Consider the following 15843-nt stretch of genomic DNA (forward strand, 5'->3'; position numbering starts at 1 on the left):
CTGACTGCAGGAGGTTCCTCAACCCCAATCTGGTTGGAAAATAAAACGCTTTGTCTCCACCACCACCCCCCACCGCACCCCCACCCGCTCTCCGAGTGTGTTTTATACGTGTGTGTATCTCAACCCCCTACAGTAGCCAAGAGAAAGCAGCTAGCCAATCAGAGAGCCCAGTTTCATAAAAGCTGCTCTCTGATTGGCCCGATGCGAAAGGGCAATGGGAACAAAGAGAAGTGCCTTTCAGGTATAGAGGCTGAGAGCTCCTTTTGCTCCACTCCCCCTGTGTGTGTGTTGTGTTTCAGTCCTGATTTCAATGTTGCAGAACAAGCTTGTGTGTGTGCACCGGGGGGATTTTTCTTTTCTTTTCTCTTCTTTTTTTTTTTTTTTCATTTTGATTTTTGCTTTTATAAAAAAAAATACACAGGACGGTCTGTGACATTTGATGGTCCATCTTCTTTAATAGTAAATTTGTTGAAGAGATTATAATTTCCAAAATAAAGCGGCTGCAACCAAACACACTCAATGCAGTTAGAAGGAAAAGGTCAACTCGATCCAATACAGACCGTAAGTACGGTTGCGTGGTGTGTCTCTATATAGCACTTAGCGGGGACTTCATGCAGGGGAATGTGCGAGTTTTATGCATTGAAATGAGGAACTAGTTACAGGGTTTGGCTTTTGCATTGAGAACAACAAACCCAAGAAGGGTGAATTTTATTCAGTGGAGGGTGAAGCATTTGTAACTTCTTCACACAAATTAAGCTTGACTGGGCACTCGGGGTAACTTAGAGTAAATTACCTTTTGGGCTGTAACCCAAGGAGAATAAAAGTGACACAGTTACATATCCTGATCTGCAGTGTCCATTCCCTAGCTCACCTCGCCCCCTCCCTCTCCTCTCCTAGCTGGGCAAGACCCTCTTCCAAACCGAGCCAGGAAAAAGAGGGCAAAGGCAGAACAAGCCGATTTGTGTCTCTGGCCACATCCCAGTGCCCAATAATTTAATATTAAACAAGGGAATAGTCACCCATTACATGTAATGGTTATAATTACCATTTTCCACCTCCTTAAAAAAAAGCAAGCAGCAAAAACACCATGAAGGGGGGGAAAAAGCCCCACCCAACCCAAACAAACCCACAAATAGAGTAACAATGGTGTGTTTATTACGGGACCTGGCTTGGGAGCTAGCAAAATGTTTTTCTTTGTTTAAGACATGAGGGGGGGGGTCCCTAAAAACCCAAGTAGCTCTCGGAGGTGCCCTCCCCGGTCTTCTGGGCGTCCCCATCCCCGGCCCCTCGGGAAAGCCGACAAATTGGAGATAAGTTGAGGAAAGGTTTATAAGGTGTTTCTTTAAAACATCTGCTTTGCTCTTGTGCTCATTACATTTCACTCCTTCGAACTTCCGAGAGCCTAGATCTGCGAGAAATGTTTCACATTCATAACTTGTAGCTGCGCCCACTGCAGGGGGGTGGGGGCGCGGGGAGGCGGCGGCGGCGGCGGCGGCGGCGGGGGGGGGGGGGGGTGTGTGCAGGGGGAGGGGAGAGACCTTCAGCTTTTTTTTAAAGACCAGATCAGTATTTTCTTGATACGCTTGTCACCATTTTTGTTCTCACGACAACCAATTGAGCCCTTGATCCTCACGTGATGTGAAAGGCTTGCACTGTAACAAAATCGCTCCTTTTAGATGGTTGGTTGTTGCTAACTCGCCCATCCCCCTCTCCCGGCCCCGACATTTCCAGCAAAGCGACTCTCCACTTCCAATCCATCAACAATTCATTACTGCTTTTAGCTTCCAAACGCCAGCTAATTAAAAATACTAAGCCAAGCTCCGGGGCCATCTGACTAAACACAGGAGGGGGGGGGTGGGCGAGGGAGGAGGAGGAGAGGAAAATAAATAAAAAGGGAGACGCACCGTTTGCTGCGACTATCAATGGGAAAAACTGTCCTGAAAGAGGTCGCCTTAAAAAAAAAATCTTTTTTTTTTTTTTTTGACTCTAATTATCGAATTACCACATGACTGATTGGCTTGAGCGACAGCGGATTTTACCGCCCCCCCCCCCCCCCCGGGGGACTATACTAGGAACTCGGTTCCTTTTTCTTAAAACAACATAAAACAGGAAAACATCACATCCTTTGGGTTTCGAAGACCGAACCAATTTTAAACGCCGTTATTTCCCTCGGCCCCCCGCCCCCCGCCCCGAGCGAATGCTGTTACAACCGGTTTATCAGCTCACTGAATCATCTGCTCCCCTCCCCCCCACACCTTTCTTTTTCTCCTCTCGCTGGGCTTCTCATCCTCCCCTTTCTTCCTTCCCCTCCCCCCTCCCCCCTCCGCCCTCCTCCCCCTTCCTCCTCCCCCTCCTCCCCCTCCCCCTCCTTTCCTCTTAAGTTAGTTCAAGAAATCAAATCTGTCAGGACGGGCGGAAAAATGCCACTTCCCGACTAACAGGCGGAATCCAGCCCAGATTTTCAGTCGTTTCTTCTTATTCTTTCTTCCCTTTCACTAATTTATCCCGATGTTAGCACATTCTGTCTTGTTACTAGCGGACGCCTGTAGGTTTGCTACATGGGATCATTACTTACTGATCACCGTGACTCTGAAGTCTGGAACTGAAGGCGGAATGAGAAGTTGGGAAAACTTTTTTCTCTAAGCTCTCTCTGCCTCTCTCTCTCTCTCCTCTCTCTCTCTCTCTCTCTCTTTTTTTAAACTATTATTCTCGATGCTTGTTCAGAGGAAAAAAAACCTTTGGTCCTTCTGTTGTGAATGTGAAACATTATCTTCCAGCTGTACAGTGACACATTTTTTTAAGGAGAAAAGGACTCCTGATCCGTTTGCCAAAAGGGGGGTGGGGAGGTGGAATAATGTTATCGAGTGATTATTCTGGCTGAGATGTGTTATTTGGTTTCTTCCTTCTTGATCATTTGGTGTTTAAGTAAAATGAGGCACAGGCTTGTTTGCCGAGTGGAGTGGGAAAGGCATTTTGATTTGCTGGCCTAATTAAAAAATGATAAAGGATTAAAGGTAAGCAATGTCTGTGTGTGTGTGTGTGTATGTATATTTATTTATTTTTCTCGACAATCAACTGTTAAAAGGGGGCTGATCCCTTTAAAAACCGTTTTAACTGATCTTTGTCAAACACACACTCATTTGCGGTCATTGAGGCCACCTTGGCGCAGACTACTTAAAGGGCATGTCTTAATCAGTTTCCCTGTACAGTCAGTGGCACCATATTTAACAGATTGAGCAAGTCTGTGACCTAGGAATAGGGTAGGATTGTTTACATGTACTATTTTTCCCCCTCAAAAGGCAGGTATTCAGCCTTTTATTTAACACTGTCTTTGCTATAGAGAAATGCTCTTGAAGACATGTGTGTGTGTATTTCAAAAATACAACTGTATAAACTGTGGGGGAAGAGAGGGTATGTGTTTGTTGGAGGGGGGGGTAGTTATTTGTTTTTCCTGTTCCTTACTGGGAACAAAAAACAGATTGCCCAGACGATTTGTAAAAAGAAGTAATCAAATTAGAAATAAAGGAAAATTTAGGAACATCATTCTGAAACTAGCCTCAGAGAACTTGCAGGGTCTGGTCTTTGAAATTGCGAGATCTAGGACGCGTTTGGGGATGTTAAAAGCTGTGTTCCTCCCTCTTGTCTGAGTGTTGAGGTTGCGTTTCTGAGGTTGAGATATCACATGTATGAAAAAAAAAAACCCCTAAACTGTGTGTGTGTGTGTGTGTGTTTTAAACCTTTCTGGACTTGACTCAGATCTTTAAGATATCTCAATGCCTTTTAAAAAAAAGTGCTTATCCTTGTGTTGGTGATAAAGGGAATCTTTTTTTTTTTTTTTTTTTTTTTAAAGCTACTGTAAGATGCTTACTGTCGTGGGTAAGTTTTTTGGGTTTGGTTATTTCCCTTTAAACCTGGCTGTGGAGACAATGTATGAGCCACTTTTCTCTCCATCCTTCCCTGTACCCCTTACTGACTCCCCAGTATTAATCGTTTTTTATTCTGGTAACACCCAGACAAGAAATATTCGACTTTTCCCCCCTTCACAGGAAAAGGTGGACCTGGACTGAAGGGTGTAAAATCCTTGGACACATTCCTGGGGCAGGAAAAAGAAGAGGAAGATTAGAAGATTTTTTTTTTTTTTTTTTTTTTTTTTAAGAGCAAGCCCAGCGGAGCTAAACGAATGTCCCCTCATCTCCAAAGGAAAGTTCATCGGATTTTTATTCTAGAGAGCTCATCTTCAGGATGTCAGTGAACATTTCTACTGCAGGAAAAGGTGTGGATCCAAATACGGTTGATACTTATGACAGTGGTGATGATTGGGAAATCGGGGTTGGCAATTTAATAATTGATTTGGACGCTGATTTGGAAAAGGACAGACAGAAATTTGAGATGAATAATTCCACCAACAGCACGAGCAGCAGCAACTCTAAGGATTGTGGAGGTCTGGCCTCCAGTGGGGCCGGCGCTACCGCAGCCTTAGCTGATGGCCTAAAATTTGCTTCTGTTCAGCCCTCTGCTCCCCAGGGGAATTCACACAAAGAGACCAGCAAATCAAAAGTGAAAAGGAGTAAAACTTCTAAGGATGCTAATAAATCTCTGCCTTCTGCTGCCTTGTATGGGATTCCCGAGATCAGCGGCACTGGCAGGAGGCAGGAAGTCCAAGGGCGCCCTGGAGAGGCAACTGGCATGAATTCAGCGCTAGGTCAAAGTGTGAGCGGCGGCGGCGGCGGCGGCGGCAACCCGAGCGGCACGAGTACCAGCCTCGGCACCTCCGCTGCCACCGCGGGGGCGGCCTCCTGCGGGAAAAGCAAAGAGGAGAAGCCAGGTAAAAGCCAGAGCAGCCGAGGCGCCAAGCGGGATAAGGATGCGGGGAAATCCAGGAAGGACAAGCACGACCTGCTCCAGGGCCACCAGAATGGCAGTGGCGGCCAGGCCCCTTCGGGGGGTCACCTCTATGCCTTTGGGGCCAAGAGCAATGGAGGTGGCGCGAGCCCCTTCCACTGCGGGGGCGCTGGGAGTGGCAGCGGCGCGGCTGCTGGGGAAGTTAGCAAAAGTGCCCCGGATTCAGGGCTCATGGGAAACTCTGTGTTGGTAAAGAAGGAAGAGGAGGAGGAGGAGAGCCACAGGCGAATCAAGAAACTGAAAACCGAGAAGGTAGGATCAAGTCGCCTTCCTAGATTTCCCACTCTCCTCTTTGTGTGCGTCTGTGTGTGTGTGTGTGTGTGTAGGGGGGGCTGGTGTGTGTGCGTGTGTGCCGGGGGAGGGGGTGTGTGCGTGCGTGTGTGTGCCTCTGTGTGCCTCACACTTCTCACGCGTGCTCTGCGGTTCTTTGTGAGGCTTCTGTTGTGTGCATCCTTTCCGTGAAAACTTGCAATGGGGGAGCTGACCTGGGTGCACCGCTTTTAGCTCGCGCTGCGGCTGCGGGCGCTGCCAAGTGTCTGGGTCCCCAGGTGGGAGGGCCCGGGTGTTCCCAAGTGCCTTTTGCCCTGCAGCGGGGCTCCTGGCCAGCGAGGCGGCTGTGGTGTGCTTTTAATAGAAGACCTGCTCATGCACCCGCTTGACTCATGTCCCGGTTTCTCGCCTAAGGAGAGGTGTCTTATGTTTTAATATGCCCGCCCTGGTGTTTCTGGTGATGAGTCCTTAGGTGCAGGGTTCACGGCCCCTCCCTGGAGAGGTATGCCCGAGGATTCTCATTTACACTCTTCCCTCGACCTGTTTTCTCCAAGGTCGTTCTGTCAGAGGGTATCATCCTTGGATGGGTTCCTCGTATTGGTCCTGAATTAGCCCCCCAGCCTTGGTGTCCTGGGGTCCTTGGTTTCTTAACCGCGTAGCAGGACTGGAATGGTTTTGGGCTTCGGTGGCGTCTAGGGCTCTCCCCTGGTCCCCTCGCACGGCTCTCAGCTGGAGAGTGAGGAGTGTTGTCGCTTGGGTTGCTAGCTTGCCCGGGGAGTGGACAGGTCGGCCAGAGAAGTGAAACGGACTTGGCGGATTGCTGTCCCTGAAACGTGGAAACGGCTTAGAGGGGACGAGAACTTTGTGTCGCACCTGAGTAGCGGGGGATCGCGGGTTTAAAGCAACGCGGAGCGTTCCTCGTTCCTCCCATCTCCGTCCTTGTCTTAAAGTCCAGTTAGAGACTGCCCTTGAGAAACTGCCCCCGGGGCTGCGGTGGCTGGTGTGGGAGGCCTGGGACTGCCGTCCCGGTCTGGTGATGGTCATGCGTTGCTGAGCGGAGCCCTGGGACCGAAGGTTGCTCTGTCCACCGGGCAGGTTGGGAGTGAGCTGGGGGTGTGAGTCCTGTTTCTATCGAGTCAACCTTCAGATGAATTCCGCAGGTCGTGCTTCGCAGAAGCAGAATTCCTATTTTGTGGTTTCTGGCATGGTTGTTTGGGAGTATGCTTATTAGATAATGTGCTTTTTTTTTTTTTTTTTCGACTTCTAACTTGATCAGAAATGGCAGATGTCTTTGGATGATTATTTCCGTGTACGGTTATTCACCGCTCTCCCTCCGGACTTTCCTGTTTTTGTTTTCTCGTATTTGAGATTGAAATCAGAGCGCAGGAAGAAAGTTCTGATTGTATGATTTTGGAAGTTGGCGGAAGGTACGTTAAAGTGCAGATGATGCCAAAAATCACCAAGAAGCGTCCGAATGCTTCTTTTATTCATATGCCTTTGGTCCAACAGCTTTTGACACCGTCGAACGTAACTGCATTTTCAAAAATCCCAGGTTTCGAGTCTTACGTTGCATCGTGTCGCTGCACATAATTTCTGCTAAAAGGCGTCCTGAAATCTTCTTATTACTTAGTACAGTAGGGCATTTACTTTTGTTGCCAATAGTCTTCAAATTGCACTTCTAATCTGCTCTAACTATCTAGATGAATTGCCCTAATCCAGTGCTCACAATGGCTGTGGTTAAGGAGTCAGAGCCATTTGATTGGATTCACTGCGGCCTGGAATGTGGGAGGTACTGCCCTTTTGCATTCCCCTTAGCCTTTTAATCTTCCAGCCAAATGTTCACATTCAACAATTTTGTTTAGCTGGCAATCGGAACATTTCAGTATCTCAAAGGCTGCTGTCATGGCAACTGAGATTAGAGCATGGTGTCGGTTCTCCGTTTTGTGTGTGTGTGTGTGTGTGTGTGTGTGTGTGTTCTTTTCACTTTCCAGTCACAGAGGAAGCTGGATAAAGAATGAAGAATTAAATTATTCATATACATTCAACTCCTCTTCAGTCAGAGCGGTATAAATGTGATAATATGAATTACATAAATGAAGAGCAAACAAGTCAGGTTTGGAGGGGTAGGTGGGGTGGAGAGGGGTGGGGTGGAGGGGGTGGAGGGGGTAGGGTAGGGGTGGAGGAGGGGAGAAAGCTCCCCACATTTAGATTCAGTCCACCGCCCTCCGCCCATCGTGGCCGCTGGTGTTGGCACAGGGGCCCCTCAGGTATGGCTCTGGGGGGCTTGGATCCTGCCACGTTGGCCATTCTGTCAAGCGGGGGGGGGGGGGGGGTGTCGGCCCGAGAACCGAGTTCTATAGGCTCTCCGCACCCCCCCCCCCCACCGACTTCTCTTAAGAACACTTGCCTCCCTGCCACACAGAGATGGCACTCCCTTGCACAGATGCCACCCAGGGGTGTCACTCCTAATGCCACCAACTCATGGGAGAATGAGACCTCAGTGGAGGGACTACTTCCTTCTCTACTCACTGAGGGTACCTATTTCCGGGGTCCAGATTGAGTCCAATGGGCTTTACCTGACAAAGTATTTTCACACCCAAGCATCTTTGAGGAAGGGTTTTTTTTTTTGGATGTTTTGTATCATGTTTTAATTTCCGCCTTGCTTGATAGTCTGGGTTGGCAAAGAGCAAGTGGCTCCGAAGTGAAGATGATGAATTTTCAGCCATCAGATGTGGCTCAGGAGGGGCCTAATGTGAAAGCCGAAGGGGTGTGTGTGTGTGTGTGTCTGTGTGTCTGTGCCTGTGCTTTTCTTCTGGGTTTTTGTTTTTATTTTTTATTTATTTTTTTCCTGGTTGAAAGGTTTCACAGGAGATTCATAAGCCTTGCTGTCACCGGTTAATTTTCACAGCATGCTTAAATGTCTATTTTTGGTCTGTTTATTCTGTTTCTACACTACACAAAGTCATGTAAAACATGATAAATTGGACCTTATGAAACCTAATTAAATCAATGAGTGTTCTACTCCTTTATGTGGAAACCACAAGTATGTTGTAAAAGTCGCCACTCCCTTAATACGTGAACAAAATCAAAACATGCCATAATTCTAAGATGTTTGAGCTATATTTCTATAGCCCATTTTGTGGTTAAGCCACCAGTGACATGTCTGAATAAGTAGATTTGACGGGTTGGCTTTGGGTTGTTAAAACCTGCTTCTCCACCTTCCCCCTCCTTTCTTTTGAAGCATAATAGCCTGTATGGAGGCTCTTCTGCATGTCTCTCTCCTTAGCCGTCTTACAGTTTTGACTTATCAGACACAGGGACTCGGCCAGGCTAAATAGGGTACACGATTTTTATTGGATTGCCAGAAAATGCAAAACTACACAGGAGAATTCTTTAAAACACCTAAGACTTACCCAGACATGAAAAGGCACAGGAGAGCTTGCAGTTGTGTCTCAGGGTTCTGACTACTCGGTACATGTTCAGCAGAGAGAATTACTTCCCTGATATCATACTGCTTTCATTAAGCTGGTCCTTAACAGCCTAAAGGTGCTGTCTACAAATGGACCTGTCTATAAGGGGTATCATTCATTTTGTTTTATTCTCTTGTAGAAGCCTTTTACACTTCACTAGGGAATTCTGGCACATTTTCTAAGTGAGTGTGAGCAGTTTAAGAACATATTTTGATTAATGAGTTTTGTGGACAATATGCCAGCCTCCCCAACCGCCCCCCTGCCTCCACCCCTTTCCCCCAAATCTGGTGTCCCCTACAAATTCTCCTTAGAGAGTGCAGTTTGTCTACTGTGAAATAAAAGGGCAGAAATGTCACTTGCTATAATTAAAAAACAAAGTCCATTGTTGCAGGACAGCAAACTGTTTTGAAAGCTACATAAGGGATTTAGTGGTTAAAAATGTTGGTAACGAAGGCTGGCTCCAAGTCACCGTTGATCCTGCTCCTTACTTTTCTAGAAGCAGCCTCGGAGGGTGACAGGGCTCTTGAAGGTGGAGGCAGAGGCCATCCTTTCCCCAGCAAGTGTTCTGTGAGAACCCAAGGAAGTTGGGGGAGGATTTGTGTGACCAGGCGTATCACTGAGTCCTGAGCATAGTATTTGAAATGTATCAGGTGCACTGGAAAGATGAAAAAAAAAAAAAAACATACAAGGGATCAAGATTGTGCTAAAAGGAGATGAGTAATGTGTAGCAACTTTTAATAACTTTGCGAATAGTCTGGGGCGGGGGAGGGGGGTGGGGGAAGGGAGTGGGGTGGGGAGTCATTGTCTAAATGTCACCAGGTTAAGAATGCTCTTCAAGTGAAATTGCTTGGCTGCAAGATGGTTTTAATTAGAGTGTTATAAAGACTTATTTTTCCTAAGCAGCATTTTATAGTTAGTAAATGAAATGTATGCCGAAAGTGCTAAGCAGAAATCTCCCTAACCACAGAGGTGTTCAATAACCAGATTCAAACAACATGGAAAGTACCATCTGTTCTTCGTTTTCAGCTTGAAAAACAAGGATTGAATGGCTGAGATTTGCTCCAATTTTGCCTGTGTCTGTGTGTGTGTGTGTGTTTTTTTAATTTATAAAAGTTCACCTGGTACTTCATAGAAACTTGAAATTGCAGTAATAGGAGCAACACTGTGAAAACACATGTTCCTACATTTATTTTAACCAGTTCCACTTTTATTTAAAAGATTTCCAGAAGCCCAGCCATTGAACACTTTATAATGGTTATTCGGTTCCTGCAGGCAATCACAATGAGGGGTCACTTCTTCAAAGATCTCACTATTTAGTCAGTACCTGAATTATTCTGTCCATTTTCCCCCTGGAGGCAGGAGGGGCAGAGGCTCTCCCAGGCTAACTCTGGCCAGCCTTTATCGGGTAATCTAATTGTACGTGATAGCACTTTGGACTGGTGTTTACTATACGTAGGCCTTGCTCGCCCCCAGAGCTGGATCCGGGACGGTTGATGAGGAGGAAAATATTCTTTTCACCATGATAACTTCTGAATCTGACTCCTAGACACTGAGCTTGGTTCCGGGTTTAGGGAGAGCCCTGGGTGAAATGTTATCCGGCCTTTGTTTGAGGTCTTTTATAGAAGCTAATGACTAGGCTTGTGCCTCCCTGAGATAAATGACATTATCTCTGAGTGGGCTGACAGGAAACAGACATATTAATGGTGAAGCTGCGGGGAAGATCTGCTCTGGTTCTGACAAAAGAGTCAAGAAGGGACCCCTGGTTGTGGTCATTAACACATAATGCATTCTTGCTCTTCCTAAGAGGCCCTTGATAATTGGAAAGCTATTTTAGCCACAAGCACTTAAATCATAAATCTACTACTCCTGGTTCCTTTGCATTTTTAAAAGTCGCAAAGAAATGTGTGTTTTTTTCTTGGTTAACAAGTGTGTGATCTTTTTTTTTTTTTTTTTTTTTTAAATGGTGGCAGTTCTAGGCTGGGTGTCCAAGAGCTGCCCTTCGAACTGGCTCTTTATCGGATGGGATCTCTCTTTGTCTTTCATTGTGGCTCAGTCATCCCTCTGTCTTCATAAAGCAAAAACAAAACAAAACAAACAAAAAACATAAAAACAAAAACCTGGGTCTGGAAGCTAAAGAGAAACCATCTATATACATGAAGAGGTCTCGTAGGAGACAGATTAAAAATCTATTTTTTTTTTTAATAAGTTGGGAAGAAGATTTTGTTCGGCGATTTGAATGTGATGAAACCTGCCTTTTGAAGTCTGTTTAAAAAAGTCATGGGTATAATTGAGTTTCAGTGCAGTTTAAACTCTACTTCTTGAACCGAGATAATTGCCATGTTGAACACACTCTAGAGGTGTAGAAGAGGTGGAAAGATCATGTTATTCTATTCTTTAATATTAAGCACTGAAAGTTTTTTCATAGTAATTACTGGAGCACAACACAGTTTTGATTGCCAGCACTCTGAACTTGCCAGTGATCTGAACATCAAGGGTTTTGCTTGAATACTAAACAGTTTATTCCTAACTTTCTTGTATAGCATTCTTGTAGGACATGGGAGCCAGAACTAAGGATATACTGGGCCATCCCTAGCAATCTCACAGTGGAAATAACCTTTCTTCCCTATGCTTGTTGGCCAATAAATAATAGTTTCTTCATCTGGACAGTCAAGGTTAGAGACCAGGAAAGAGTACCAGTGAAATCTTTGCCTCCAGAATGACTTTGATCATCGTGAAAGGTGAAAGGCTGATATACAGATTGTGTCAGTGCCCTGCAACTCCTGTTTTCATAGGTGTGTGTACAATGATTAAATGGTGAAATTTAGCTGAGTAAATTAATAGACCAAATTGGCTTTAATCAAGGAGTCATGAATTGAGCAGTATCTCATCCAGCAAGTAGAAAGGAGCTCTGAAGAGCTGTCCGAAAGAGGAGAGGGTTTGAAAGGTAGACAGGAGGCAGGAGAAGGAAGTTTATTAGCAGAGTGCCTTCCTAAGGGGGGCTGGAAGAGGTCTATTGGTTTCCTTACTAATGCTGACCAGGTTATTCCATCAGGTTATTCCATAACGACGGGATAAAGTCTACGTTCCTGAGAGAGGCTGAAATTGCAGGCAGGGTTAGGTCTTGGTTTGCTGATGTGGGGCTTAGCACAAATGACTCCGTTTTGGGTCTGTTTCTTTTCTTTTCTTTTCTTTTCTTTTCTTTTCTTTTCTTTTCTTTTCTTTTCTTTTCTTTTCTTTTCTTTTTTTTAACAGCTTTCCCCTACTCCCTGCCCTTAGATTAGACTGCCGAACTGTAGAGATGTGATCAGACTTTATGGCATTAGCCCCGCTCCCCATGAGTTCCCCATCTGAAGTTCTCTCAGTTCTTCATCCTTTGGGTGGTTATTTGCAGGTCATGACCTCAGGCTCACCGGTGTTCAGTAGGCCATTTTCTCCCTCCCTTTTCTGGCGTCTCAGTCTTAGGGAGCTAATTTGCTGGGTGATTAGTGGTTGCCAACACGCCTTGAAAGTTTCTGAGAGAATACAGCATGCCAGGGAGAAGACTCTGATTATTTTAAGTAGGATAGTTCCATAGTTCCCAATGCCTGGAGTGCACTTTGAAGCCATGGTCCCCAACACCCAAACCAATCAAAGTCAAGTAAGTCAGGGAAAGACTCTGCTAAAAGCATCACTTTATAATAAGCTAAGTGGCTTAGTGATCAGTCAGTAACTGAGTTTCAACTTCCAGAGAAACGTTAAAATCCAGGCATAGCAGGTGATGGTGTCCACTGCATAGACCCCTCGTTGTTCAGCTGGAAGATAAACCAGGGCTGCCCTCTTATCAGGAATAAGTGTGGGCAGAGAGTCTAGGGTGTTTCAGGGACAATTTTGTATTGGCGGTGGATTCTGTAATATTTTCAAGAGTTGAGGATGGGTTCCTGATCACAGCCTTGCATTTACTCCCAACCCTGGAAATTGAGACCTGCCAAAGGGAGCTAATTTTAGTCATGAAAGTCTCCTGGTACAGGCATGGAGGCCAGTAAAATTTAAGTGTTTGTGGACCACACTGGTAGTTTTATTCTAGTTACTCTTGACTCATATTCCTTTCTTTGCACCGAACTTGAGTGCAGAGTTCCCTGGGTTTTGGGATTATTAAACCAGAGATGTGGAAATGGACCCTTATGGTTAGGGAGTCAGATGAAATGGGTTGGGGCTGCTGAGTCTGAGAGAGTAGTGACAAGTCCAACAATTGTTTGGAGGTTGGATTGCCACCCTTCTTTGCAGTGGCCTAAGAGATATGGATGATGGTATTACCTTTTCAGGCCAGTGCCAGAGTAAAATGAAGAAAGAGAGGAAGAAAGTTTTAGGTTTAAAGTATGAAGTCTTGGTGTGACATCTTGGAAAGAAGCAGTGAACCTCAATGTTGGCTACTTGTCTTCCTAGTCAATTTGATCTTGAGGTCTCCAGCTGGAGTATAGGACCTGTCAGGTGGAGACTTCTTCAGCTGTGAGATATGTTGTGTAACCAAGGTTTAAGTCTCTGAAGTTTGGCTGCCATCTGGGTAGTGAGGGGCATCTGGTACATCCTTCCAAGGATACTGACGGGCTTAGTGATTCCCAATCAGAAAAGTGGGAGAAAATTGGAAACAGTAGTTGGAGTGGTACCAAATATTTTAAGAAACAGAGGAATTCGGGGCTCAGTCCAGTTACAGGTAAATAATAAAACCTCTGAGGCAATTAATAGGGTTAGAATCTAATATAGAAATAAATCTAAGAGCTAAATGCAAACTTTTTTTTTTTTTTTAACTTTCTATAGTTATTTCCATTATTTCCACCGGAAATAATCACAGTGAAAGTGATTTGTTTGCTTTAAACTTGGTTTGATTATTTGTGTAAATGCAGCAAGAATAGTGATTGACCAAAAATGCTCTTTTTAAGACTGCATTGCTGGAATCCTTTAAGCACAGTACCTGCCAGTTTTTCCAAGGGGCCTTATTGGTTCCATAAAGTCAGTCTCAGGTTTTAAAAACACTCTGGTCCTGAGTCTATAATGTCTCTCAAACACAACGTTCCAGTAAAAGTCTTGGTAATATAACCACCGTTTCCAGTTGTGTTGTGTTACAAAGAGACTGGATTCTCATTGAACTTGTATAAGTAATTATTTTGCCATAAAGAGAATACTCAAGAGTTCCCAAATTCTTAAGAAATCAAAGGAAAAAAGTAAATGTTTCATCTTTGTTCATGAAGATATACTTTACCAAACTACTGTAAGTCATAAACAGCATAAGGGAAAAAGTTTCCTCAAATCTTGAAAAGTAACATTAAGGAACAAGCAATATTTCACATAAGAAGTCATAAAAATTATAATCATCCTCCTCAGTTCATTCAGTCCCATGTTATTAATTTTTGTTCTGCTTTAATCCACATTTTCCATTCATTCTGGGAATTATTAACCAGTTTATTTTTATGATCTTAAAGTTATCAGAAACCTGGGTTTGCCAGAGTCCTTATTTTGAAGCCTTGAAGATGATGTACCTTTGCAGAACACATTTGCGAAAACATCTGAGTAAAACAGTAACTGCCTGAAAGTGAAAAGACTTAAAAAAAATGTCCATTGCTAAAGATCAGTTGAGAGTTCGTTATAAGGGAATTGCCAGGAAATTTGGTCATTTCTGTGGCACACATTTAAAAATAATGACTGGAACTATGGTAATAATGTTATACCAGGACATATTGGACTTTAGGAATTTTATACAGTTTCTGAAACACTTATAACAAATGCAAATAACAACATAAGTCTTGGTATGGGCAAGGGGGAAGGGGAAAAAAATAAGTCTTACTATTATTTTTTGTTTAACAATGCTTTCCATGTAATTCCACATAGCAAATAAGCCTACTTAGTTTAACATCTCCCTTTTTTATAAGGAGAGAAAACAAATCTTTTCAGATGTTTTAGGGACCCTCTGAAAAATCTCAAAGTTCTAGTGAAACAGACTTCATTTAGGATTTAATTTTGGGAAATTTGTCAAAAATTTTAAAGGTTTTAAAATACTTGGTCAAGGGATCCCTGGGTGGCGCAGCGGTTTAGCGCCTGCCTTTGGCCCAGGGCGCGATCCTGGAGATCCAGGATCGAATCCCACGTCAGGCTCCCGGTGCATGGAGCCTGCTTCTCCCTCTGCCTGTGTCTCTCTGCCTCTCTCTCTCTCTCTGTGTGACTATCATAAATAAATAAAAATTTAAAAAAAAGGTTTAAAAAAAAAATAAAATACTTGGTCAAAAAGATCATAGGTCATTGTGAAACAATGTGCTTAAATATCTATTTAACCATGGGGGAGTTAAGACTTCACAGGTAGGAGTACCTGGTTGGCTCAGTCAATAGAACATGTGACTTTTTTTTTTTTTTAAGATTTTATTTATTTACTCATGAGAGACATAGAGAGGCAGAGACATAGGCAGAGGGAGAAGCAGGGTCCCCACAGGGAGCCCCATGAGGGACTCGATCCTGGGGCTTGACTCGATCCTGGGGCTTGACTCGGGGATCACGCCCTGAGCTGAAGGCAGATGCTCAACTGCTGAGCCACCTAGGCATCCCAGAGCATGTGACTCTTGATCTTAGGGTCATGAGTTCAAGCCTCACTTTGGGTGTAGCACTTAGTTAAAAAAAAAAAAAAAAGAATTTACAGGCAAATACAGGAAATTAAATAGTTGTACAGTGTCTTACAGACAACTCAACAGATGAAAGAAAATCAAGGTTTAGTTTTATATAAATACACTACTGACATTAAAGCTTATTTGTAAAACCCTTATAGCAAATGTTTTCAATCTTACTGTTTGAACATGCATAAAATTCTTTCCTCCCAATTTTTTATTTCACAAACTTTCTTTTTTTCCATTCTGATTTTGTCATCTTTTTTTCCTTTTTCCCATCTTGACAGAGGCACCCTCACTTTAGGACAAAAGTACTTTTCTTTTCCTTCAACAAAATGCATCTCCAATCCTTGTGTCTTTTTAAAACCACATCCTACTTTGTATAGAGATGTTTCCCTTATTGTTTCTAGAAGCTTCAATTACATACATTAGAATTTTTTTTAATGTGAGACAAGGATTTTATTTTGTTTTATTTTAATCAATTAACTAATTAGAGCGAGAGAGAGCAAGTGAACAAGCAGGAGGAGCGTCAGGCAGAGGGAGAGGGAGAAGCAGGTTCCTCACTGAGCAGAGAG

General features: G+C 44.1%; 1 protein-coding gene across 5 annotated transcripts in view; it reads left to right on the forward strand.

Annotated features, from left to right (window-relative positions):
* Positions 1 to 225: 225 nt before the first annotated feature.
* ZNF608 (zinc finger protein 608) overlaps positions 226 to 15843 on the forward strand; it is a 111369-nt gene continuing 95751 nt past the window's right edge. The window contains exons 1-2 of one of the 5 annotated variants that reach the window (XM_041762193.1): positions 226 to 561; positions 4047 to 5154. In XM_041762193.1, the coding sequence (XP_041618127.1) occupies positions 4243 to 5154 (912 nt within the window). In that variant the 5' untranslated portion in view covers positions 226 to 561; positions 4047 to 4242. Of the gene's footprint in view, positions 562 to 2371; positions 5155 to 15843 lie in introns of those variants that run through there. The other 4 variants (XM_041762194.1, XM_041762195.1, XM_041762196.1 and 1 more) reach the window with 4 other exon arrangements.

This window comes from Vulpes lagopus, chromosome 7 (assembly GCF_018345385.1).
Source record: "Vulpes lagopus strain Blue_001 chromosome 7, ASM1834538v1, whole genome shotgun sequence".
Taxonomy (NCBI): Eukaryota; Metazoa; Chordata; class Mammalia; order Carnivora; family Canidae; genus Vulpes; species Vulpes lagopus.